Below are 24401 nucleotides of genomic sequence, written 5' to 3'. Positions count from 1 at the left end.
CAAGTTTTCACAGGCCTTTGTCGTGGCCCGGTGGGGTTCGCCGGCGCTTCGCAAGGAAATGCGGGAGCGACCTTTAGGCGAGGAAGGGAAGGGTTTCGTGTGGTATCGTTCGCAGGCCTGCTGCTAGAGCTTGTGTAGTAGGAAATTTGGTGGGAAAAGAGGAAGAGGGAGGAAGAGGGAGGAAGAGGACGAAGAAGTTATGCTGAGTCCCGCGTCATATGGTTGGGCAAGCGGATTGCGGGCACTTTCGAAGGAATTTTTTGGACATGTGCCAAGACCATTGACCTCACCTCACCTCCTGACCCTTCAGAGTCCGACGTGATTCATGCGGGCAAGCACTTTTACGGACTGCCATATGCATCAACGGGAGTCAAGCGGTATGAGTACGGAAGCGGTATGAGTACGAAGACTGATAAGAGTGAAGTGAAGTACAAGCGTAATTTCATTCCAGCCCAGGGGTATCTAGCCAGACTCCAGAAACGCTCTGCTGAGTATTCGCACGAGAAAAACATGAAAACAATAGCTGCGTCAAGACTTCCCTGCCGACAGTCTCAAGCGCTGGTCGCCAGCTCGATCACCGGCTCTCCGCTGCAGCAAGTCCGAACAATAACCACTCAGGCCGCCCCGTAGTACCACATCGGTGCTGGAGAGGAGGTCCCTCCCCTACTCTCCCCCGACGTTCTCGCCCTTCTCACCGTCCGCACCGCCCTCCTCGCCCTCACCATCGTCGCCGCCCTTGCCGTCCTCACCCTTGCCATGATCATCCCCGTCACGCTTCTCCTTCTCCTGCTCCTGCATCAGGCGTGCGATCTCGGCATCCTCGGCCTCCAGCGCCTCGCGCGCCTTGCGGTCCCGGATCTGTTGACGGAAAACTTCGATGGTGGCCGTTTGCTGGGTGCGTTCGGCGAGGAGATCCGTGGAGGCGGTGGTGGTGGTGGAGGGGTTGGTAGCGGCGCGTCCGGTAGCCGGCGGGGGGTAGGTGACGGCGTTGCTCTCCGCCGCACGAAGCCGCCTGCTGGCCGTGATCCTGGTAGCATGGGCTGGCTCGTCGAGACCGAGAGGAAGAGCACTGCCAGCTGGTCGAGTGGAGCGAGCGGCCGGCTCCTCCTGCGTCTCGCCATCCGTGGCATCGTCTTCGCCGCGCTCCATCGCATCGGCCAGAGCCCTGATGTCGGCTGGCGTGTAGTTGTTGCTCCGGAAGAACGCCTGCACGCCGTCCCAAGTGATGTTCTCCGGCGGCGCATCCGGGATGGGGATGGTGGGCGCCTCCATCTCACCTGCAGACGTCGCAAACTTACGCAACCCGGCGAGAATGCGCTCTTGTTCGGCCCGGAGCTTTGTAAGCCTCTCCTGGATGGCCTTCGCGGTGGGTTGCTCTGCACGTCATACGTTAGCATCAATAAAAACCATTTCGCGGAGAAGCTAGCAAGGTGAACTCACGTGGATACGCTGCAGCGATGATTTTCATCTCCTTGTAGGTGATCTTCCTCGACAACCCTGTCAGAAGGAGAGGACGATCAGTCTCATTGTCCCAGGCCATCTTCTGCTCCTTCTTCTTGCGATGACCGCTCTTGCCCAGGAAGCTATCGTCGGCGAAAGGAACTTCTTCCTCCTGTTCGTCAACCTCATCGTCATCCGCAACGCGCTTCCTCTTCGTCTCCTTCTTCTTCGCCGCTCCCTTGCGCCCGTGCGCCGGGCTGAGGAAGGTTTTCATGCCGAAGGGGTCGGGTTCGTCGTCGGCGCCGCGACCCATTGGCTTCTTTCCGAAGCCGTTGCCGCCAGGTGGCTGATTGCCTCCGGGCGCTGCTGCTGCGGCCATCGTGAAGGTGATGGTCAGGGGGGAGGAAGAGGAGGAATGGTGTGATCGGTGCAGGTGAGAAAGGTGAAGTTCTGATTTTCACGTTAATCACCTCTTCGTAAGAAGTCTGGACTCTCTCCCCTCTTAGCTTGGGTTGCTGACTGCTGCAGAAGACAAAAGTGTCCAGAGGAAAGGCACTTTGGACCGATCAAGGAGTTCTCGAAGGTCGAGGTGCCGGGTGGTGGTGGGTGGAATGTTTGGGTCGGTCGAAGAGAATCTCAAGAACTTATAGCAGAGTGGGCCGCTAGTGCCAAAATCTCAATCAGTTCCGGAGGCTTCTAGCTCGCTGTTAGCAGCCCAGCGCGGTGAATGTTCGTTTTGGCGGGAGATGAAAGACACTTCTGGTTGGTCAGAGGGCAAGGATCTTTCCGAAAGAGGAAGTAGCGCACGCTGGTTGGGGTGCATGTGCAAATCGGATGACGTTGCGCAATTATATGGGAATTCACTGCTGAGGATATAGGCTGCTGGAGATGAACGAGGACGAAGATATGAATGTCCTCACGAGGGGTGAGGTTCCTCATAAATGGGAGGAGAACAAAGACTGATCATTGCTGTGTCGGGGGCACGCCCAAATGGTTCTGCGCCCATCTGGCTTCTGCTCTCATCCTCTACGACCCTCAGGCTGACTACCAGCGGCAGCCTTGACCGGGGATTCACATGGCAATTGCCAGACACAGCAAAAGCTCAGGTGGCAGTCGAAACATCCAGTCCTTCCATAAACGACACTTCGAAGTCCGCAACAACGACTCATCGCCCGGTGAAGGTCCGAAGGTAGGTAGGTGGAGTCAGATCAACAGCCTACGTCCACGCAAGGCCGGGGCCTCCTGTCGGCTATCTCATTTCCAAGCTACTGTCGAGGCGACAATGCGGACATTGGAACAGTTCGGGCTCCAGAAGACTGCATTCCGCCTGCTCTTTTGGAATTATCATTGCACGATGACTGGAGCACGCAATGCAATAGAACCACCCACTCCCACCCATTCTGTGCCGGCGACTGCGGCGACAATGAGATCATCGCCGGCTCAGGTGAGCGTGCGCCGCGATGCTGCGTACGAGGTTGACCGAGATCAAACAACCACCACATACAAATTGTGTGTGCAGATCTGACGTACGCCGCAAAGCAACGCCCACTACTCTGTGCGGACGAAGAATACGGGCCCAACAGCGCTCGAACCAGAACATCCCGCCGCAAGACGGAGGACAAACCGCCGCCAGCTCCCACGCTCGGAACCTCCCCACACCAAGCTCTTGGAGACCTCTCCTTGATCCCTATTCCTTTGTTTGCATTGTTAGTTTTGAGAGCATTGTCAAATCTGTCTTCGCTTGCGGAGACAGCACCCGCGCCGCCTGCTGTCCCTGCTGGCCATGCTACTTTGGAGCCGCAACTCTCGACGGAGAACTGTTTGAAGCGCCTTCAGATTGCTTTCGTTTGCAATCCTTGTCATGGGATCCAAGCTTTCCGTCGGAGGTCTGGTTTTCCTGAATAACCCGACATTTTGAGGGAAACCTACAGCGCCTGCAGACGAACAACGAACTGCGAGGCGGAGGATGGCCCATCGCCACCCTCCATGCTCGAGGGCCATCCATGGCAACCTCCTGGGGTCCTCTCCGTGGTCAGCATGGATCTCGATCGTACCGGTCGGTCGCAGAGTACCACCAGCCTTGCCCACGTTCGCGGAGACTAACGCCGGCGCCAACACCCAAGGGTTATACTCCTCAGTCAGCTGTCCCTGCTGGACGTCCGGTATTCGCGTCGCAGCAGTTGACCGTGCGGCACTGGAAGGACGTCTGTCACGCTTTCCTCTCCGTTTCTCACGTCCTTTCCGCTTCCTGCGATACACCCACGCTTGTCGTTTAAAGTCTGGAAGTCCCGGATACCCTGGGCTCACGAGGCGGCCGCAGCATTGGCCCATGGTCGTCTGGCGAGTGGAGACGGTTGCGGGTGTGTTGGCTGTGGTTCGTCTTGCGGGAAGCATATCGGTGAGAAGCTTCCATGAGATAGATATATGGGTCAGGAGGCTACATGTGTCTGTACCTGGCAGAAGATGGCACAACCGAACTCGAATCTGAACAAACTCCCCAATACACTGCCCTGTGCTCCATTTTGATTCTTCAGTACATCACTCTACCAGCAATCACATCGTCCTGTACGAAGGTATAACAGAAGTACCCTTCCCCTTCCAGGTCAATGCTCTCAGACCCAACTGGCAGCGCAGCCCGTACCACCTACCGCGCTATTTGGAAGAAACATGAAACGGCGCGAAAGTCGAGTTGCAAATAATTTTGTATCATTCTCGTGTCAAAACTTAACCCAGTACTCCCAAAAGTACAGCATAGCATAAGACCTGCAGAGCCAAATAATCATATCCTCTTCGCTTCCGCTTTTCCCTTCCCTGGTGTTCCGCCAACCCATCCCATACGTGTGTCCCATGAACGTCATCAAAACCCAAGCAAAGAGACTCATTACCAAATAACCACATGAACCAAAATAAGCATACTGAATCCCTCCTCGTTGCCAACACCCCCAGATGTTTCCAGACGTCGTTGTTGTCGTACCCAGTCCCAAGCGCCTCAAAGCGCAGTCATTACTCGTTGCATCCGCTCCACTTCGTCATTCCTCGCCTCGTCTCGCGCAAAGCCGATCTGGCATCGCTGGCGTGATGGTCCTACCATCTGCTGGTGTTGCTCCGACCAAGACTTGGGCGGGCGGGCGGCGGCATCGAACGCTTCACTGGGCTGCCGTTCGCACGGTTGTCGGCTGCATGGAACTGCTGCGCTTGACCGATCTTGCCGAAGTCCTGGAAGAGATCGATACCCTCTTCGCTCCCATCGCTCGGTAGGTGTGCTCCGCCAAACAAATCCGTAGTGTCATGGCCGCCAGGGTGGACGTTCTCGCCGCCAATGCCAATGTCGAGCCACTTGTCATCAGGACTCACGCTCTTGGTAGGTGGCTTGTAGCTCTGCTTGAGCGGCGAGCCCAGCTTAGCCGGCGATCGCAGCTTGCCTGGCATCGAGATGAAGGGCGAGAGCGAGAAGGGGCTGTTGCTGGTCGGCGCAAGAGTGACGTTATCGCTCTTCGAGCTGCCAGTGATGTCTGCTAGGATACTGGTGCTAGTGGCCGCCCGAGCGAGCGAAGGGCGCCTAGCCGAACGCTTCTCAGGTGAGCCACGAGCAGCGATGTCCTCTTCTGGAGCATCAATGAAGATGTCAAATGGGTTTGGGTACACCTTGCTCGTGCTGGCGCCTGGTGTCTTACCAAATGACGCCCAGAGAGACTTTGAAGGCTGATATGGTGTGAGGCTTGCGTTGATCCCAGAGTTACTGTCGTCGCCAATGTTAAAGGCCGGACTCCAGTTATTCATCGCTGGACTAAAGCTCTCTTCGACCAGACCTGCATCTTTGGCTGGGGTGAGTGCATTGCCCGGAGTACCAAGCAGAGCCCTCATACGGCTACGGTGGTTCCTGAGATTGGTGTTCGGCGAAATCGACGGCGGCGGCTTCGCAGGGCGCTTGAAGACGACGGCAGGGGTCAGAGGGTTATCATCACGGAGGGGTGAAGATGAGACGAAGTGCGAAACGGGAGCCTTGAAGTTCAGCCTGTCCTTGTTCGGGCTGTCAAACGACGAGCTCCGAATGCGCGCAATCTCAAGTTCGGCACGACCTTTCTTGCTGCGCTGCGGACGAGCCATGTCAGCCTCAGAAGTAAGCGGATGCGGCGCGCCACGTGCTGCCGAAGACTCGATCGAAGACCAGTAGCCACTGTCATTGAGACCAGCGAACTTTTGACGACGGTTGCCAGACCTGCTGGTGGATGGGAAGCGCGGGACGGGAGGTGGTGTCGCCTTGCGCTCCTCAGCAAGCATCGGCGGTGGAGAAGAGCCGAGCTCGACAGGAGGCGGCGATGAAGGTATGTGCGCTGGCGGTGGCATCATGCTCGCAAAATCATCCTTGTCATCCTCTTGAAGCGCTGGATCGGAGGCTGGAATCGTGCCATCCGAAGACAGCTCGGTCTCATCTGGGAACTTTGCTGAGTCGATAGCCTTGGTCTCGCTCTTCTTCACTGGGCCGGGAGCCAAAGTAAAGTTGCCGATAGCTGGAGTGTTACCTGTGCGATATCCAAATTCGCCAGGCAGTCCATTCATGTACGAAGAGCCGTCTGGATTCGTGATGCGCCTGACTGGATTCTTCTTACCCATCAAAAATGGACGCTCCTCGCCAGGCTTGATGGCCCAGTAGTTGCCCTTGCCTGGGTCGTCCTTGGGACGTTCCTGCTTAATGAAGTTCTTGTTAAGACTGAGATTGTGGCGGATGCTGTTTTGCCACCCGCTGTCGGAAGGCTTGTAGAAAGAGTAGTGGTCCGAGATCCACTTGTAGATCTGCGCAAGAGTAAGGCGGCGGTTTGGCGAGCGCAGAATGGCCATGCCGATGAGCTCAGCATAGCTGTACGTCGGCTTGGTGCCATCGTCTTGAATTGAGGGCAGGTCCTTCGGATCGGGCAGGATGATAGGCTCTTCAACTTCGAGCTTCTGCTTCTTCATCACACCACTCTTCATGGGAGCAGAGTCCGACATGGTTCTCTTCAGTGGAGCTTTGTAGCCATACTCCGCTTCTTCGAAAGAGTGATGCGGCAGCCCTGGGAACGCGTTCGAGTCGTAAAAGTTCTCCTTGTCCACTGGCAGTCCTTGGTGGAAGATGTTGACCGGTGCAGTTTCGGGTCGCTGGTGCATCGGGGGTGCGTAGGCTGAGTAGAAGTTGGCGTTCTTCTGCGGCGAGTCCGTGTTGAAGTCAGGCTGCATCGGTGGTGGTATCCTGTACTCCGTCAAGCTGTTCGAGCTCATGGGGCGCATGGGCGAGCTGTCCGTCTTGACCGGAGAGGCGCCTCCGGCAGATGTGTGTGGGCGCTCAAAGTGCATATTCTGCTTGTTTGACGCATCGCTGAGTGGTCCCAGTGCATTGAGTAGTGCCGTTTCCACGTCCGACGAGCCGCTGTGCTGAAATGACGCGTCGGGATCGTTGTAGATGTCGACCGACGGCGGCCGACGCGTCGAACCCATCGTGGAGGGCGGCATGCAGTTTTCTGATTATGTCCTCTGTATTTCTGGCGCGCAATGACGCGTCTTTCTGTAGTGTCGTGAATCCTGAGGTCGCTGTCTTCGCTTCTAGCGAGCCTCCGGGTGGGCGATGACGTGTTCTCGTGGGTTGGTGGTGTCGTGGGCGGTAGAGATGCTCAAAGCCTCTGCAGTCAAAGTCGTCAGTCTTATGAAGATGTCCTCCTGTGAATAGTCGTATTCATAGCACACTCGGAGTGCGAGCAATCCTGGAGCTTCGCAGTCACGCACGGAGCGCGGTAAGGTGGGAAGCCGCCGTCGAGCGACGTAAGATCCAAGGAATTCACGACTCACCATCTGCCTTCCCAATCTCTGCTCCTCCTATTCACTTGGAGCACGATGCTGGCCGTCAACGTCCTGACAATGGTCTGAGAAGAAGGAACAATGCAGCTTCTGCTCTCAAGACGAGGTGAGGTGGGCGTGCCGGGATGAAGCGGGGCCTGAGGTGGAATCTGTGAATCTAATTCGAACAAAGGCCGAGACGAGTGGTGGGCGGCAGATGTTGCGCGCAAGGAGGACGTGCGCGCTCGTGATAGGGCGATGGATTTGCCTTTACCTTGCAGTCCGAGCAGCCCTTGCGTACTTTTGCGGCGATAGGCCTGTCTGGAGGCTTGCTTGCCGGCACGCGCTGGATCGTCGATCGCGACAGAGGCTTGAGCGCCAATGGATGGAGTGGCTCTCACGATTGCCACGATGGTATGGCGACGGTGGCTTGAGAAGTTAGGGACGACGAAGGATTGAAGCAACAGTACGAAGAAGGCGAACGTTGGGTGTTGTGGCATTTGTTCCATCCGAAAGGTCGGACTGAACACGACATCCCAAACCTTCACCATGCTTGGCGCATCACGAAAACCGTACGTGTCACGTGATAATTTTACTGATCTGTCCGCATGGCTTGATATGTCTCAAGCCTACATGGTACTTGTGGTGGTCTACTTCTAAAAATGGTACACTCACATGTTCTTCGTCTCTAACCAGGACGATCGTTTGCTGAATGACACAGTCTGGTATCGCAGCTACCTCATAAGCCCATACCGAGTCATCTATCCTTCGACCCATGGCGGCCGTTGCTGTGGTCTTACGGTATGTGTGTGATGTCTTCTAGACCGGGGTAATGCTCGTAGACACGAGTGCTGCTGGAAGGCGCCAGAGGGGCAAAGAACCATCTGGTTATGCCTTTGTCTCAGTCACGACTGTTCCTTGTCCTCTTGAAGGTATAAGGAATCGTGCTTCAGCAGATCACTTCTCATTTCTTACCCTCTATAGCGCGCTCTCCACTAGCGGCGTATATCCATCCAGCACATCAACATATATCTGCGGACAGCCACCCCCTGCTATATCCGAGCCGCTGCGCCTGGAGGCAACCAGCCACCTGGTAGTGATGGTTTCGGCATAGGTCCGCTTGGTCACAGGGCTGACGATGAGAGCCACCAAGAGGACCCTTTGGAGTACAAGAGTTACTTGGATCCGGCCCGTGAAGGTACAGAAGACGACTTGGGATGCCGTCGCGGATCGTCATCTCTTGGGCAAGGAGATCGAAATCGTTGCTCGGACGTACTCAGGCAAGCTCGGGTCTCCGCGTGATATTTATTCTTGATGCTAATGCACAGCATGCAGAAGGACCCACGGGCGAAGCGATCCAGGAGCGGTTGTCCGAGCTGTGCGCGAGGAGCGTCAAATGTCCAGAGTTCGAAAACACCGTCTCCGCGTTCGACGGTGAGACCAGTCTGTGTTCTCCCAGTGTCAACTGCCACATGTGCTAATGGGGCAGATCGGAAGCTCTTCTTGGTCGGAATGCTGCGTGAGGTCAAGGGCTCGGAGTTCAAGCTCGTCGCGCGGCTCTTCAATCGTAAGAAGCCTTCTCCCAGTTCACGTCGTATTGTTGTGCTAACGTACGTGCTGTAGCGATGCCCAGCGGCAAGGCGATCCAGGAGTGCCTCACCAAGCTCCGTGCTGAGAAGAAGGTTCCTCTTGCGGCAGTTGATGAGTAGTGGCCTCCTGCGCCTTGGTCTTTGAAATCCTGACGAAGGTAGCATAGATGAGATGGCTGCGTCCGGGTTGGATGTCGATGAGGCGCCCCCGGAGGATGGCAGCCCCGAGTATATCGCGCGGTATCTCCAAGCCGCCTTCGGCTATACTGCTGATGATCTTGCTGCTGTGGCTGCCGCGATGAAGCTCGGCGACGAGAACTCCGCTAGCACAACCTCCGTCAACCAGCAAAGCACCACTACCGACTTCAGCGGCTTCTCTGCTGAAGAGATCGAGGCGCATCGGGCTTGTGTGTTGGAAAGGAAAGCTCGGAAGGAGCAGGAAGAGCTAGAGGCGGCGATCCTGGAGTCTCTGGAGGACGAGAAGCTCAGGAAGGCTTAAAGGGAAGGCAAGGGCGAATATGAGTAGGTCATGTGCCACTCTGTCGTCTCGTGTTGTCACTGTATCAAGTTAGCGGGGTGTCCCCGAGTCTCATGCGCTAGATACCCCTGTGGAATCAATGACTTCTTGTGTGATCAGTGTCTTTCTCCGGGTTGTACTTCTTTGGTAGCCGTCTATCTTTGACCAAGTCGAGATAACCCCCTTACCGCCCAGACGCCTCGCTATGCATGCCTTAGTCCCTCAACTCGAAGTCATACCTTCATCCCGATGCTCGTTGCGCATGAGAAGTAGTCCTCCTGTCCAACCTCTGACCCGGCTCCCTCCCCGCTCTCAGCCTCATCCCGCCGTCATACTCCTGCTCTCCTCTTCTTCTCCGCTCCCTCTCATCCGCATCCCTCATCTCCGCCCCGGCGATCTCCAGCTCGGACATAGCCTCCCTCGGCTTGCCATGCTGAGCGGCCCAATCCCGCGTCCGCTGCTCCGCTGTCGTGGCAGCCTTCGCAAGACCGGGACGAGCACCTTCCTTCTTCGACTTTGGTAGCTCGCTTGTCGGCATCGCTGCGCCGTCGAGTGCAGTGTCAGGACCATACTGCAGGTCTTCAGCGTCTTCTTCAGGGATGATGGCGCTGCTGTCCTCTTCGCCGCCGCGGGTGTTCTTCTTCCGTGGCCAGAGGGATGGAAGGACAATCTGCTGGAAGCGAGGCTCAACGCATCGATCATCAAACCAGCGATGGATGCGGTCTTCCACCAGTTGAGCAATCTTCGGGACATCCTGGAGACGACTTCTTGAGCCGATCAGTGAGCGGACCGAGAGGTCCAGTCTGTAGTCGTCGAGGAAGGTAAAAGTGAGAGTGGTTGGTGACGAGCCGGTGGGGTTGAGCGGATGGCCTTCGTTCTTCGCTGGACCGGTGCCTGTCCCATCACCACCGACAGGTACCGGGTCCGGTTGACTGGATGGAGAGAACGAAAGAGACAAGGTGCCCGAGAAACGCACAACAGAGACTGCCAGTGCTACCGGCAGGACGGCAACGAAGGGCTTCGGGTAGTTTAGTACCAGCTTCGTCTCCACACCCAGGGTTACAACATCGCTCAAGTCGACATCCATGCGTGCCTGTAGTCGCTCGCCTCTGTTGCCCTTGAGCTGCTTGATGGGCATGCCATTCTCATCCACGGGGATGACGCGGGTATTGCTGAAGATAGGAAATTCATCTCCCAGGCTGATCTCGGTGACCTTGATCTCGTCGATGAAGTCGGGCTTGGTGGAGCCATTCAGAATCTGCGTTAACGAGCCTAGTACTGCCTCGTCTTCCTGTGCATCCGCTCGTAGCTGCGAAATCGTCTGAGCAATCAGTACATTCAGCCAGTCCAGACTCTCCGGTTGATGGCCATGGACGTTGTAGTACGTCTTCTCGAGGATCTTCTGCACGGTCAGGCCATCTCCAGTCCTTGGCTTAAGCACAGCAGACGATGGCCGCGGGTGGAATGCTGAGGAGAAGGTCCGTTGTCGAGCATTGGAGTGTGACAAGGTCCGCCGACGTCTCGCCGCTGCCCGTGATGATGCTCGCTCGTCGGCGTTGGGAGCCTCACCAAAGATGAAGAACTTGATGAAGCAGAACAAGATCAGAGCGAGGGTCAGCTGGCCGAATATAAACCCGGAGGCGAAAGAGCCTGATGATCCTGATTGTGCATCTATGAGTGGTCAGTATCTGAACTTGGAGTATCACTGTTGTTGGAGTACCTACTTTGAGCAGCTTGCAACTTAGCCTTGGACATTTCGATATGCTACCGTTTCAGACCTTCCATTATCACCGTCGTCGAGCCTTCAGTCCAGAGCTGACTTCTCAAGCGTGGGTGGATGTAGAGAAGATGCACAAGATGTGCTGCAAGGATGAGTTCGACACCAATCCAGACCCCGCAAGCCACCACATGGAGGCCAGACCTCATCTCCCTCTCAATCATGAACACCATATACTTCTAGTCTACGTTGAGCAATGATCTTGTTATTGTACCCCTCTCACCCATCCTACCACCCTCCATGACCAGCCCAGCAGTCCTCTCCCCCACCTCTCTCCTCGCCGACAACCCCAAGCTCCACCTCCCCGCCGCGACCGATCCTCCCAGCGACACCAATCCACCGACCCAGAAAACCTGGCTCATATTCGGAGCTACTGGCCACATTGGACGGTCGCTTGTCAAGTCCGCGCTCAGCCATGGCGACAATGTGGCTGCCGTGGGACGGACGATGGAGAACAGCATGAAGCAGATGCAGGGCTGGCATGAGCGGTGTCTGGGTTTATTATGCGATGTGCGAGTACGGGAGACAGTGAGGGAGGCGATAGATGCCTGTATATCGAGATTTGGGGGCGTGGATATTGTCGTCAAGTAAGCTCTTGCGTAAGAAGCATGCCCTTCGCAATCTACTCACAGACAACAACGGCCATGCTGACTTTGGACAATATGTAGCTGCTCAGGCTACGGCGTGATAGCCTCCTGCGAAGACCAGGACACCTGCGACCTGCGCTCTCAATTCGAGACCAACTTCCTCGGAACCCTGAACATAATCCAACTCACCCTCCCCTACTTCCGCGAACAGTCCGCAAAACGCAAAGAAGGCGAGAACGCAGGCCGCTACCTCATCTTCTCCTCCACCTCCGGCGCCCTCGGCGTCCCAGGTTTAGGCCCTTACTGCGCGACCAAGTACGCCACCGAGGGACTAATCGAAAGCATGCTCTACGAAATCGACGCCTTCGGCATCAAAGCCACCCTTGTAGAACCCGGACACATGCGTCTCGACGAGCCGACCGGACTCGATGACCAGACTTTCGGCGAGCTGGGGCTAGAAGGAAAGGATGGGAGCGGGCATAAGATCAATTTACCAAAGTATGGGCATTTCTTCGTCAAGAAGCCGTCTGCGCCTTACGATACGCCGACGGCTCCAGCAGGGCATGCGAGGAGGGTGGTGCAGTGGCTCGCAGATCGGCAGCCGACGAGTGCGGTCAAGTCTGCAGAGCTGGTGTGGCAACTGGGGCATTGCAGATACCCGCCGCTTCGACTGCTGCTGGGAATGTACGCTGTGGAGAGCGTGAGGGATAGGCTGAGGAGTATTATTGAAGAGATCGAGGACTGGAAGCACCTTCACTTCCCGGTGGCGGAGGAGAATGGGAAACGCAGAGGCAGTAAGGACGCCGATGTTAAGGATGAGGACGAAGATCAGGATGATATGGATCTGGGCGGGGAGGAAATGAAGGAGGAAAATGATGAGGAATGACTGAATTGGAATGCCTTTCTGACATCTTGATTGAAAGACTCTGGCTGCCATCTTTACTCGTCACAAAAGGCACTAGCCATCTAGACACTGCATACCTGTTCCGTACGAGGTTCTGCCGACAAGACCAGCTGGTATATGCAACAGCAATCTCCCGCCATGCAATTCCATGCCCATAGCTTAACGCAAGTCAAACACAGTCAAACACCGCCGCCCATACTCCCATCGCAAAAGCTCGCTCATAAACCGCAATGCCGTAACAATGCATTCGCACATGTTTCCCCCAGATATGCCATACTGATCACTGATACATCTTCCTCACCCTTCTCAGACGCCGTTGACTCCTGGATTCGCATCGGCTCTCTCGCTTCCCATCGCCCCTGGTACGCCTTCTCCGTTCTCGCCGTGCATCACAGGGAAGCTTGCGTTGCCTGGCAAAGTGTGCGACGCAGTTGCCACCACAGGCTTTTGGTCTTTGGACACAAAGGCCGCGGATGTGGGGGTAGGATACGAGGAGGGCCCGGTTGGTGACGAGTTCGGCTGTAATGCGCCGTTGGTGCTGGCGGAAGGCTTCTCATCCGGAACAAGCGCCTCATCCTTCAATGCACCAGCCTTGGTCGTGTCGTCCGCCGCGCTGGCAGGGGTGATGGATCCATTCTGCGCTGCTGCTGCTGGCACGCCTGAACCCGCCTGAAGCATTGCCTGGGGCGACACTCTGAGCTTCACGACCAAGCTGCGCTCTTCATCGGCGGACTCGTCATCCACCGCGTCGCTCATGTCGTCGTCTGCGTCGCCAACGTCTGGCATGTTCTCGTCCCCTTCATCGTTCTTGTCGCTATCCCACTCATCGCCACTCGGCTCCGCGTCGTCTTCGTCGCTCAGCCCATCGATGTCGTTGTACGCGCGCTTCCGAGGATTGCTGATACCGTTCACACCGGACCTCGTAGGCCTTCCGCGGCCGACTGGCTGCTCTGAATCTTCAGTGCCTGAGCGTGTTGAGCGGCCTGTCCTGCCTCTAGACATCACTTGCTCCGGATCGCTGTAGCCTGGCGTCAACTCGTCTGTGCTCATTGGCGGCGCTCCTAGAAGGCTCTCGCCGTAAGTACCAGTCCTGGGCTGCCTGATTTGACGCCCGCTCGAGGTCATGGTAGGTCCAGCTTCGAAGGGTGTGTTGCGCGTCGACTGCCGAGCAGATCGTCTGGTGGAGGTGGCGTCGGAGTCGCCAGCTTCATCGTCGTCGTAAGTGTACCGCATACGCTTGCCGCGAGTCCGTCCTTCATAGAGCGAGAAGCCTGGTTCGGGGCGCGTGAAGCGCTGCCTTTGCTGTCGGCGATACTCTCGGCGGTGTCGCTTCTGCTAGATCATTAGCAAGGTGGTACGTTTTAAGTATGACAAGCTTAAAACGTACCTCTTCAGTAGCCTCGAACGTGGGTATGGCATTCGAGATTCGCTGAGCCAACCTCCTGGCAGCCTGCGAGCCGTCGACCTCTTGCAGCTTCGTCGCCAACGCCTTAACCTCGTCGATCGTGCCTGCTTGATTCCACCAATGTGCATTCTTGGTATATCTCGAGCCTTCGCGATAGACCCGAAAGCTGGTATCTTCCAGTCCTTGGATCAGAAAGTACCTCCTCTTGTCGGCGTCCACGCCCCATGGCTGCACCGATAGCGGCTGGTTCTCGTCATCGCCATGTCTCTGCTGCTTGTACTTCTCTTTGATGGTAGCCTGGATCGCTTCAGACGAAGTGAGGGCCCACATGACGAGGGTCTGGAGGAGGTCGAGCTAGACTGAGGTCAGCTTTGCTTGTGAACAGAACGACCAAGGTGAAGACCCACCCTCTCAGTTGGCAGCATGTTCTCGAAGGTCTTGCCGCCATGGATCGGGTTGACTCCGCGCCACCGATATGGCCATTGCGACTTCTGCGATGAGATGGCTTCTTCAAGTGCTCGCCCGTGATGTCCGCGCCTGTTGTGTACCTGTTAGCCCCAAGTCCGCAAAGACCCATTCCAAAGTCGCCAACCCCGCTTCGGGAGGCATTAAAAGGGTATGTATGGGTAGACATACTCAACCGGCTTCTTGCGATTCAACACCAACCCCAGCAGCGCGCATAGCAACTGTTGCACCTCTGTGCTCGGCGCGGTGTCCACGACCCCATTCTCAATATCCTGCGGTCCGTAGTGAGGAAGTTTCGAAGGGAACGCGTCGTTGAAGCGCGAGCGGAACATGACGAGGAACTGTGGTAGACCAGATGATCAGCCTTCATACTTCACGTGTCCGGCGCGTCTCGAGCGCGCCGTTTCGCGTCCACTACTTACTGCGATCGCTCCATGATCTGCCAGCGCCTCTTCGTGTGGTGGTGAAGGGGGTCTCTTGGGCTTTGGCGGCGAGACGACGGGGGGTGGTGCTACAAGTTTGGTGGCCTTCTTCGCTTTCAGGAATATCGGCGCAAGTGTTTGGATCTCCTTGTCGGAGTGTTCAGACAGGTCGCTGCTATCCGAGTCGGCCATGGTGGGCGACGGTGGTGGGTAGTTGTGAAAGGTGAACAATGTTCGTGGTGGAAAGTTACATGTGAGGTTAGGTCGGAGCTTTGGCGAGCGCGAAGGAGGAATGACGGGCTTCGCCGAGACCGCAGCAATGAGATGAACTTTGACAAGCAAACAGTGTGCAGATGAATTCACATTGAGTGGCTATGTATTGTCTGAGATCGACTGTGCTCTTTGTAGCCATTGCGAAAGTGGAATCGCAGGCTACCTTGAGCGGCGTGTTTGCTTGTACCAGCGCGAGTTGCAATGTCGTTGACACGCCCACTTGCCCTCCGCACGCGCCCTGAGCTCAGTAATAAGAGCACCACATAGACATCCTCTGCGTATGTAGTGTGAGACATGTCAGAAGTATGCCGGAAAGGAATCGCGATTCGGTCCGTTAGTTGAGGGCGTTTGAACCGCCCAACGACCGGAAGCCTTCTCACGGATGCGTGCTTGAGACTCTGAGCTGGCTGTGCATATCAATACACGTTGTCGCCACTCGGTACGTCGTATTCATCGAGTACAGTGTGACTTTCGCCCTCTCGGACCTGTCGAGCACGCAATCCAAGGATGTTAGACGCTCGAGAGCCACGAAAGCATCGCATTCCAGGTTGCACTGTCGGTGATATGCAGTAGAAGGTACGGAAGGATGGCACATTCTCCCGATGTGAGCTTATTGCCGCAGCCTGGTGAGAAACGACTCCGATGACACTCGATATCGTGCGGGGTCCCGACTCGAGATCCATCATCCAGGTATAGATATTATAGTCAGCGTACGAAGATAGATAAGTGCCTCCGCTGAGTTGTGGTGTGCAGTACTGTGTTCGAGGCGGATTCCAGCTGGCGGTTTGCGCCCCATCATTTCTCGAAAACAGGTTCGCTTGAGGCGGGTCGCATCTTGCACCTGCGCACTCTACATCCATTTTCTCCACGCAGATACTGCTCATGCCGATATCGCGAAAGGATTGATGGAAAATCGTGTTTGAATGTAGGAGATGAGACAGTAAGGTACTTATCCTGTAATGCCCGTAGCGACGAGATCATTGAAAGCATTTCCTTTGCATGTAGACCAAAGTGCCCAATACCAGCAGGTTCCGATGACATTTTCACGATCTTCGCTGCGTTCTTGATATGGGTTCACGAAGAAGGGTGCTCAGAAGTCTGCGGAGTGAGGTTGATCTTATGACGCTCGGGCCACTCTTGGCAGCATCGCACCTCTCTTGAGAATTTGGTCGACGCCGAACACACCTCTGTCAAGTCAAGAACCACACCGACTACCGCAACAATGGGTCGTGTGATTCGCAACCAGAGGAAAGGCCGTGGGAGCATCTTCCAGGCTCACACAAGTATGCGATCCTCAGCCATTCGCAGCATACTAGCAAACTAATGGACACCACCAGGACTCAACAAGGCGCCTGCGCAGTTCCGCACCTACGACTTCGCCGAACGCCATGGCTACATTCGCGGCGTGGTGAAGGAAATCATCCACGACCCCGGCCGCGGCGCCCCTCTCGCCAGAGTCTCCTTCCGCGACCCGTACCGCTTCAAGCTGCACACCGAGACCTTCATCGCCAACGAGGGCATGTACACGGGCCAGTTCATCTACGCCGGCAAGTCCGCCTCGCTCACCATCGGCAACATCCTCCCGCTCGGCAGCGTGCCCGAGGGTACCGTAGTGACGAACGTGGAGGAGAAGATGGGCGACCGCGGTGCGCTGGGCAGGACGAGCGGGAACTACGTCACGGTTATTGGACACAACCCCGACGAGGGCAAGACGCGCGTGAAGCTGCCGAGTGGTGCGAAGAAGGTGGTCAAGAGCTCTGTGCGTGGCATGATCGGGATTGTCGCTGGTGGTGGACGGACCGACAAGCCGCTGCTGAGTATGTGTTGAGCTGAGAACATACGCTGGAGGATGGCATACTGATGATCACACAGAGGCGTCCCGCGCTAAGCATAAGTTCGCCGTCAAGCGCAACTCGTGGCCCAAGACTCGTGGTGTTGCCATGAACCCCGTCGACCATGTAAGGCGCCATCCGATCCACTACGAAACGATTGGATATACTGACACACTTTTTCACAGCCTCACGGTGGTGGTAACCACCAGCATATCGGTAAGGCCTCGACCATCAACCGCTACGCCGCCCAGGGTCAAAAGGCGGGTCTCATCGCCGCCCGGAGAACTGGTCTGCTGCGTGGTACCCAGAAGACGAAGGAGTAGAGGAGAGGATGGAGGCTTGTGGTGTTCAGGACTTCCTACTCGTGCTGCTGCTGTAGTCACGGCATGCGCGGCGATTTGCTGCATGGGATACTTAACACAGGCAGCCGAGAAATCGATTGAAAAACTCATGAAGCACAAGATGTCTGCCCTTCTTTCGTTGATGTTGTGATGATATATGATCACCAAGTCGATGCACCGCCATGAAGAAAATGAGTCTGGGTCTCAAGGAATGCTCAATTGCACACAATATCACTATCCACGCCACCCATTGCGCTAATCCAAATACCGGGTATCAGTGCACAAATGAACGCCATCTTATCCAACTAACAAAACCAAACAATCTCGACCCCACCACTTTCTCCCTCCCCACCCTCCACGTCCCCCACTACCTTCCATCATCCCCTAGGCACCTCCCCAGTACTCAACGCACTCCGCTTCATCGGCAAAGGCGGCGGCGCGGGCTTCGTGTTCCTACTCGGTGGCGGAGGCGGCGGTGGTCCCTTTTTCGAAATCGCATTCTCCTGCTGCCCGCCAGCCGTCCAGCTCGAGATTCGCGATAGCTCGGAAGCAGAGTCCGACGCATCGCTCGCGTCGTCTCCGAACACTGGATCGCGCTGGGAGGAGTCCACGCGTTTGGTGACGCGGAGGTTGTTTCGCCCGGCGAGGATTTGTGTTGGCTCGGTGGGGACGCGAGACAAGCGAGGCATGGGGGCGGGAGATTGGTCGCGGCCGGTTGTGACGGGGGGTTGGAAGTTAGAGGTGCTTCGCGCGAGGGGCGCGGGACGGCCGCTGAAGTCGAAGTTGGGGAGTTCGCGGCGGGGGGAGTTTTGGGCGGAGGTGGAGCGGGAGGCGAAGGAGCCGCCGCCGCCGCGGAGGGTTTCGAGGTTCGGCGGGGCGGCGGGCTCTTCTTCGGTGATGCGGGAGAAGCGGGAGTCGGTGTTGATGGAGGAGGCGCGGCTGCGTGCTGTTGGGCGACGGGGGAGGCCGTTGACTGGGGAGGCTGTTGAGGAGCGGGAGATGGAGGTTGATGTGCTGTTCGAGCAGATTAGCAATCCGGGCTTCCGTAGAGGAGATGGAGGAGACATACGCAGGCCAATCCTTCCTCAACTGCACCAACACCTCCCTACACCGATCATAGTACGCACACTCCGCCTCCAAGAAACTTGTCAAGTCCGCCACACTATCCTGCTCAGCCTCCTTAATATCCATCATCCTCCTCACCACCTCCTCCTGACTCTCCTCATACTTCGCCTTCTGGCTCCGCAACTCCTCCTCCATCCGATAATCCTCCTTCTTGCTCTTCTGCATCTTCACGCTCGCGGTATCGTACGCCAATCGTCTGCTCTCGAGCTTCTTCCTTGCCGCCTGGTATTCTTTCATCTGCACCTGGCTGCGCTCCACGCTCTCGAGCCAGCTGCTGGTGGCATTGGCGCAGTAGGTCTCCTGCATACGGGCGATGCGCTCGTTGGCGCGGCCGAGGGAGAGGAGGCACTGGCCGAATTCAGAGTCTGCCTCGAAGTCGTCGCCATGGACCATGAGCGTGTTGCCGAAGTAGCCGACAGGCAGTTGTTTCTCTTTGCCTTCGCCCTGAGTGCGGCTGGAGAGGGATTTGATGTAGGCGGAGGTGGAGAGTTGGAGGCGGTCCATGCCTGGTGAACATTAGTCTATGTCAGATCGTCTGTATTGCAAGAGCATAGGTATACCAGCATGCCGCAAGTCCATCTCCGTCTGCAATGCCTTGAACTCTTCCGTAGTCGTCGTCGTAGCCTCCGCGCCCATGCGTTCCTTGCCCCATTGCTTCAGCCGGTCGAACTTCTTGTTGACGTTCATGTTGGGCGGGCTGGTCTTGTTCGCTGTTGGTAAGTCGATGGGTTGAGTATACTGCTTGCTCTCCTTTCAAGCACTTCTGCCGTAGTGTTCTTGTACCAGACTTCCTCGTACTCCTCCTCAGCGGCTGTCCCTCCCAATTGCAAACGCAAGAGTGCCCAGCACCCCAACAATAGGTAATCGTGCACGAGCAGTTCTCCCCGCCTGAAGCCAATGCCACCTTCCCGAAACAACACAGTCCCGCAGGCAGTCTCAGAAGAAAGGAGTCCAACCACACAACTGGTCTCAGAACTCGTCCGCGGGAAAACGTAAACGTTTCAAGATATCTTTCGAGGTTTTGGGTTGGGCGACTTTGGGCCAGAGCGATTGGAGGGAATAGAGTTGCCCTGGATCCAACGGCGATGCGGCCCTGACAGGAAGGCGCTTTTAGCCGCCGGTCGCGGCGTCTGCGGCTGGAGGAAGCGGAAGGATGAGCACGTGATCTTACTGCGACGTCAGTGAAGTTGGTCGAAGGCAGCAGCTGGGGGTGAAGGATCGTAAACATGGGTGAGAACAGATGGACACAGTAGTGGGGTTAAAAAATCATTTCTAGGCGCCATGTGCGCAGTCTGAAAGCATGCATGTGGTTATCAGCAGCCGCCCGCCAGAAGAAGAGTCAGGCAGCATCGCCGAAGACCAGCATTGCCCAGTGCAAAAGCCAGCAAAATTCATCTTCGTCTAGTAATCAGTCCATCGAGCCTCAACATACGCCCAGAACGCCCTTGCAATCCAGCCACCCATCGCCGCATGCATGATGTCGTATGAATGTGAGGTCGTTGACGTCGTGTGAGGGTGAGCGGGGGAAGAGCCGCTTAGCGGTCCTCGGCCCACTCGTTCTCGCGACGGATCTGATCCTCCTCTTCTGGCGTGAAATCGTTCTGGATGTTGAACGTCTTACGGATCTCCTCAGGGCTCTTGCCTTTGATCATATTCGCGACCGTCTTGCACCCCACGTCGAGCAGAGCCTTGATGTCCATGTAGTTGGCGGCGAGGATGATCTCGAACAGCATCTCCTGGTCGACCTGCATGAACTTCTGATCCCAGTCTTCGATGTCCGTAGTCTTCTTGCGCGAGTCGGCGTCGTCTTCGGCGGATGGCGGTGGGTCGTTCTTGTGGTGGGTGCACCAGTCGATGACCTTGCGGAGGACGGTTTCGGAGACCTGTGGGGTGAAGGTCAGCGGAGTCAGATATACTGGGCAAGGTAAAGTTCACTTACGTTCATGATTGGGATTGGTTCCTCACCGGGGCTGCCCAGGTCCTCGATCATGTTCTTGATTAGCATCGAGCGCTCGGCGGTCTTGCGATCTGTGAGGTGAAAGTCAGTATTGGTATGCGCCGGTGGTGGTGGGTGTTGGGCATACCTGTGTCGATGATAACATGGTCGGAGCTCTCGAGCTTGACGAGCTGATCGCCTTCGGTCGCCATCGCGAGTGCTGGTGTGTGGTGTGAGTGGTTGTTGTGTGAAGTGTTGTGTGGTGTGGGTTGGGTTGGGTTGGAAGCTGGTGTGAAGAGGTTGATGTTAGAGGGAGTGTTCTGAGGTGAGGGAGCGGGAGCTTTATATCAATCGTGAAGCCAGTGACACTGCCCGCCCAGAACTCTATTGGTCGCTGCCTGTTTGCTGGAACGCTATTGATTGCTGACAGGGTGGGGCAGAGAGACAATCGACGTACCTAGTTGCTATTGTATGAGACAATTTGATCTCTATTGTCGTGTGAAATTGGTGAATGTGAGGGCGGTGCGTAAGGTGGGTGTCAATTGAAGATGAAGTATCACAAAGCCAGCAGGCCGGATGCGGATCCAAGATGGTCCGTGCGCTACAGTGTATGTGTCAGCACCCAGTAGGTATACTTCAGCACAGCAGCCGCTACATCAAGGACAGGAGGTGTTTGTGCTTGTTTGATCGGGCACGAGATGCGTCTCCTGACCTCGCTTTACCACTCGTTTTCTGACCACATACGTTCCTTTGACTGAATCATTCAAGATGTGGCGACGGCTCTACCTCTTTCTTCTGCTTGTGCGCCTGTACTTTGCGATTCAACCCAGCTACATCCATCCAGACGAACACTTTCAGGGGCCGGAGATAATTGCTGGTGAGCCTCAGCGTACTACTCCGCAGCGCATCAAACTAACATGATATACAGCTCAAGTCTTCGACTGGCCGTCCGATCCTCCCTGGGAGTTCACAGACGACGAACCCATCCGCAGCTACTTTCCTCTCTGGCTGGCTTACGGCTTCCCCCTGACTCTCCTGAAATGGATCTGGGAAGGCCTGGGATATGGCAATGTCCAGCCCATGCTGGCGTTCTACGCTCTGCGGATCTTCATGTTCATCCTGAGCTTCGTACTCGAGGACTGGGCACTACACGAACTCATCCCTTCACCACGCGACCGGACGAGAGCCATCGCTTTGGTGGCCTCCAGCTATGTCACCTGGACGTTCCAAATGCACACCTTCTCCAACAGCATCGAGACGCTGCTGGTGCTATGGTGCATCGTACTCATGCGTCGCATCCGTGAGCATCCTGAAAGCACGATGGCGAGCGCGTGCTGCGGCCTGGCTTTCATGGGTGTGCTCGGCGTCTTCAACCGCATCACGTTCCCTGCCTTTATCCTGGTTCCAGCATTGCAACTGATACCTCATCTCTTTACTCGAACCATGAGGATCCCCATCCTCTTGTTTGGCAGTCTTCTCACGATGGCCATTGCAGTCACAGTCGACACAGAAATTTACGCGTCTGTTCGGCCCTCGTTCAGCAATCTCCGTGGGACAACAATATTTACACCTCTCAACAACTTGATGTACAATCTCGATCCCGAAAACCTCGCCGAGCACGGCCTACATCCCTACTGGCAGCACTTCGCCGCTAACCTCCCGCAACTACTCGGCCCCGCGATCCCCCTTCTACTCTTCTCCAGCCGAAAGAACGCCCTGTTCTGGTCCGGCATCACCGGCATCGCAGCCCTATCCTGCTTCCAACACCAAGAAGCCCGCTTCTTACTCCCCGCCGTACCACTTCTCCTCGCCTCTGTCAAACTCCCTGTCCGCTTCTCCAACATCTGGTTCATCAGCTGGATCCTCTTTAACGCCACCGTGGGCTTACTCTTCGGCGCCTACCACCAAGCCGGCATCGTCCCTGCACAGCGCTTCCTCGCCCGCGGCACCAACACTGAACAAATCACATGGTGGCGCACATACCCACCGCCCACCTGGCTCGGAGGTTCCTTTTTGAGCCCCGACGTCAAAGTCAAGGACTACATGGGCACACCGCACGATCAGCTGTTCCTTGAACTCTACAATAGAGCTGAATGCCAGGACGAGCGAACCAGGGTATCGATGCTCGTCGCGCCTTTGAGCGCAGTGGCGCTGGATCCGTATATGGAGACTCCTGACAGCGGAATGTACGGCGCTACTATCAAGCTGGAAGAGGTGTGGCGGACGAGTAAGCATATCAGATTGGATGATCTTGACTTTGCAGGTGATGGTGTTTGGAAGACGTTGAGGAGGGTGATTGGGAGGAGGGGCTTGGCTGTTTATGTGATTAACAAGAAGTGCTAGCTAATGTATCAGAGATAATCCAGTCGAGGACTAGGCCTATCCAAAGCTATCAGAACATCCATTCCAAAGGACGCACTACCTCAGTATCAACGCTGCTCCGTCATGCCGATACCAAACAGCTCCACTCTGTTCAAGAAACCAAAAGTTAAGCGTGTGTGGCCCACGTCCAGCTCATCCAACACCATCGCCAAAGCAACCGCACGGAGGAGAACAAGCGCCACAATCCACGGAGATGCCCAAGTCAAACAGCCGTCTCCGTCATCCGTCGTCCGCTCATGAAGCTCCGCGCTGGTACACTGGCCCGGTGCGACGTCCAGTTCCCACTCGGACAGCTGCAATGCTTCTCGACCGTATCCGGTCTATGGACGAACGAAGCCAGCTGGGAGACCGCTCGGAAGTGCTAGGCCTTTCTGCAGACTGCCGCTACGTTGCCAGCCCGAGCAAGAGTCGACATGATCATTGTGGCCCGCACTCCTTTGACGGCCCATGAACTGGTGCCTGTGATGCATTTTCGGGTGATGCTCCTCCTGATCCCTGGGACTTCCATTTTTGGTTTTGCTTGAACTCTAGTACAGCGACACACGCAAGTATGCCAAACCCGACAAGCACGAACCCGTCTCTGGTTGCCTCGTCTTTGGCTGCCTGGTCCTTGGCTGCCTGCTCTGCGTCTCTGGTGCGGCAAACGTCGCAGGTTGGCTGTATCGGCATTGATGAGCGGTCGTCTGTTAACTCGTGTCGAACCTGGTGCTGAAATTTGCTGATGGGCGGCTGCTTGACAAGGTGGCCTGGTCTTGGAGTGCAGGCATTGCGAACGAAGCACGGAGGGCCTGCGGCAATTGCGTGTCCGGAGAAGCTCATGTTCGGGGCGGGTAGTTTGCGAGGGCGAGGAAATGTGGTCTCGGCTGACAATGGCTATATGTTCGCGGCCATCCACATTCAACATGTTTTCTGCTTCCATCGTTACGCAGAACTCAGTCCTTGCCCCTTGATCTACCTTCAAGGACGTACAATTCCATCACTGCAAGGACAGCTGGAACAGCAAGTGAGACATTGCGGACTCGGTGGGGGGGTACTGGATTGATGTCTATCCACGGTCTATGCCGCGCTCTCTTTGCGCTGCCTTTCACCACAGGCAAGATCTTTTCCATCGCCCTCAGCGTGACTGCAGCCTTATCAAGCGACTACAGCGCTCCCACCACCCCTTCACAGCGGTGTCCGGTATGCTGTTCACACTCCACTGCGACTCTGCCCGCAAGCGCTGCTTCCTCGCACCTTTGGCCAAGATATACCGAGCCCATCTGCTACGCTTTAGAGCCCAGAGATCTTCACCGCTGCCTATACGCTCCGGTCTGTTCGCTTCAGCCGCCTCTGCCCGCTATTATAAACAGAACACCATCGAAGCCACAATTTCCAACAGTCTGACCATCCAACGCTCTGATGTGGTCTGCCTCTGCTCGGTGCCTTTGACGGCGGCAGTGCTCTTTCTCGAGATTGGTTTCGGAGTCCTGAGCCTTGCAGGCCCCTGGGGTGGTCGCCAGTGTTGAGACAGAGGTGGCCCAAAGCGCAAGACCATATGGTGGTGTGAATGCCGGACTGGCGAAGGACACCCTGGACGCCTCAATGGACTTCCGCATCCC

General features: G+C 56.2%; 10 protein-coding genes across 10 annotated transcripts; 4 read left to right on the top strand and 6 right to left on the bottom strand.

Annotated features, from left to right (window-relative positions):
- Positions 1-663: 663 nt before the first annotated feature.
- LTR77_007082 (uncharacterized protein) lies at positions 664-1819 on the bottom strand (the record flags this gene model as incomplete). Its single annotated transcript, XM_064804319.1, has 2 exons — positions 664-1376; positions 1441-1819. The coding sequence occupies 2 exons, from the start codon at positions 1817-1819 to the stop codon at positions 664-666; spliced, it is 1092 nt and encodes a 363-aa protein (XP_064657089.1).
- Positions 1820-4524: 2705 nt separating this feature from the next.
- HCM1 (Forkhead transcription factor) lies at positions 4525-6912 on the bottom strand (the record flags this gene model as incomplete). Its single annotated transcript, XM_064804318.1, has 1 exon — positions 4525-6912. One exon carries the CDS (start codon positions 6910-6912, stop codon positions 4525-4527), a length of 2388 nt encoding a protein of 795 aa, XP_064657088.1.
- Positions 6913-8465: 1553 nt separating this feature from the next.
- Positions 8466-9336, top strand: LTR77_007080 (uncharacterized protein; the record flags this gene model as incomplete). The annotated part of the gene is made up of 4 exons (XM_064804317.1): positions 8466-8682; positions 8738-8815; positions 8872-8953; positions 9000-9336. 4 exons carry the CDS (start codon positions 8466-8468, stop codon positions 9334-9336), a joined length of 714 nt encoding a protein of 237 aa, XP_064657087.1.
- A 259-nt stretch (positions 9337-9595) lies between these two features.
- Positions 9596-11109, bottom strand: MMM1 (ERMES complex subunit mmm1; the record flags this gene model as incomplete). The annotated part of the gene is made up of 2 exons (XM_064804316.1): positions 9596-11025; positions 11079-11109. The coding sequence occupies 2 exons, from the start codon at positions 11107-11109 to the stop codon at positions 9596-9598; spliced, it is 1461 nt and encodes a 486-aa protein (XP_064657086.1).
- A 262-nt stretch (positions 11110-11371) lies between these two features.
- Positions 11372-12604, top strand: ADI1_1 (1,2-dihydroxy-3-keto-5-methylthiopentene dioxygenase; the record flags this gene model as incomplete). Its single annotated transcript, XM_064804315.1, has 2 exons — positions 11372-11718; positions 11800-12604. 2 exons carry the CDS (start codon positions 11372-11374, stop codon positions 12602-12604), a joined length of 1152 nt encoding a protein of 383 aa, XP_064657085.1.
- Positions 12605-12928: 324 nt separating this feature from the next.
- Positions 12929-15106, bottom strand: LTR77_007077 (uncharacterized protein; the record flags this gene model as incomplete). Its single annotated transcript, XM_064804314.1, has 5 exons — positions 12929-13954; positions 14010-14381; positions 14435-14564; positions 14664-14833; positions 14915-15106. The coding sequence occupies 5 exons, from the start codon at positions 15104-15106 to the stop codon at positions 12929-12931; spliced, it is 1890 nt and encodes a 629-aa protein (XP_064657084.1).
- Positions 15107-16409: 1303 nt separating this feature from the next.
- Positions 16410-17342, top strand: RPL2 (60S ribosomal protein L2; the record flags this gene model as incomplete). Its single annotated transcript, XM_064804313.1, has 4 exons — positions 16410-16470; positions 16525-17004; positions 17060-17145; positions 17205-17342. 4 exons carry the CDS (start codon positions 16410-16412, stop codon positions 17340-17342), a joined length of 765 nt encoding a protein of 254 aa, XP_064657083.1.
- A 395-nt stretch (positions 17343-17737) lies between these two features.
- LTR77_007075 (uncharacterized protein) lies at positions 17738-19172 on the bottom strand (the record flags this gene model as incomplete). Its single annotated transcript, XM_064804312.1, has 3 exons — positions 17738-18374; positions 18430-18991; positions 19046-19172. The coding sequence occupies 3 exons, from the start codon at positions 19170-19172 to the stop codon at positions 17738-17740; spliced, it is 1326 nt and encodes a 441-aa protein (XP_064657082.1).
- An 848-nt stretch (positions 19173-20020) lies between these two features.
- On the bottom strand, positions 20021-20633 carry LTR77_007074 (uncharacterized protein; the record flags this gene model as incomplete). Its single annotated transcript, XM_064804311.1, has 3 exons — positions 20021-20368; positions 20425-20513; positions 20570-20633. The coding sequence occupies 3 exons, from the start codon at positions 20631-20633 to the stop codon at positions 20021-20023; spliced, it is 501 nt and encodes a 166-aa protein (XP_064657081.1).
- Positions 20634-21189: 556 nt separating this feature from the next.
- On the top strand, positions 21190-22764 carry SMP3 (alpha 1,2 mannosyltransferase; the record flags this gene model as incomplete). The annotated part of the gene is made up of 2 exons (XM_064804310.1): positions 21190-21298; positions 21350-22764. The coding sequence occupies 2 exons, from the start codon at positions 21190-21192 to the stop codon at positions 22762-22764; spliced, it is 1524 nt and encodes a 507-aa protein (XP_064657080.1).
- Between the last annotated feature and the right edge of the window lie 1637 nt (positions 22765-24401).

This window comes from Saxophila tyrrhenica, assembly GCF_035928015.1.
Source record: "Saxophila tyrrhenica strain CCFEE 5935 chromosome Unknown scaffold_11, whole genome shotgun sequence".
Classification (NCBI taxonomy): Eukaryota; Fungi; Ascomycota; class Dothideomycetes; order Mycosphaerellales; family Extremaceae; genus Saxophila; species Saxophila tyrrhenica.
The sequence above is the reverse complement of the archived record's forward strand: the minus strand, read 5'-3'. Positions and strand labels throughout refer to the sequence as shown.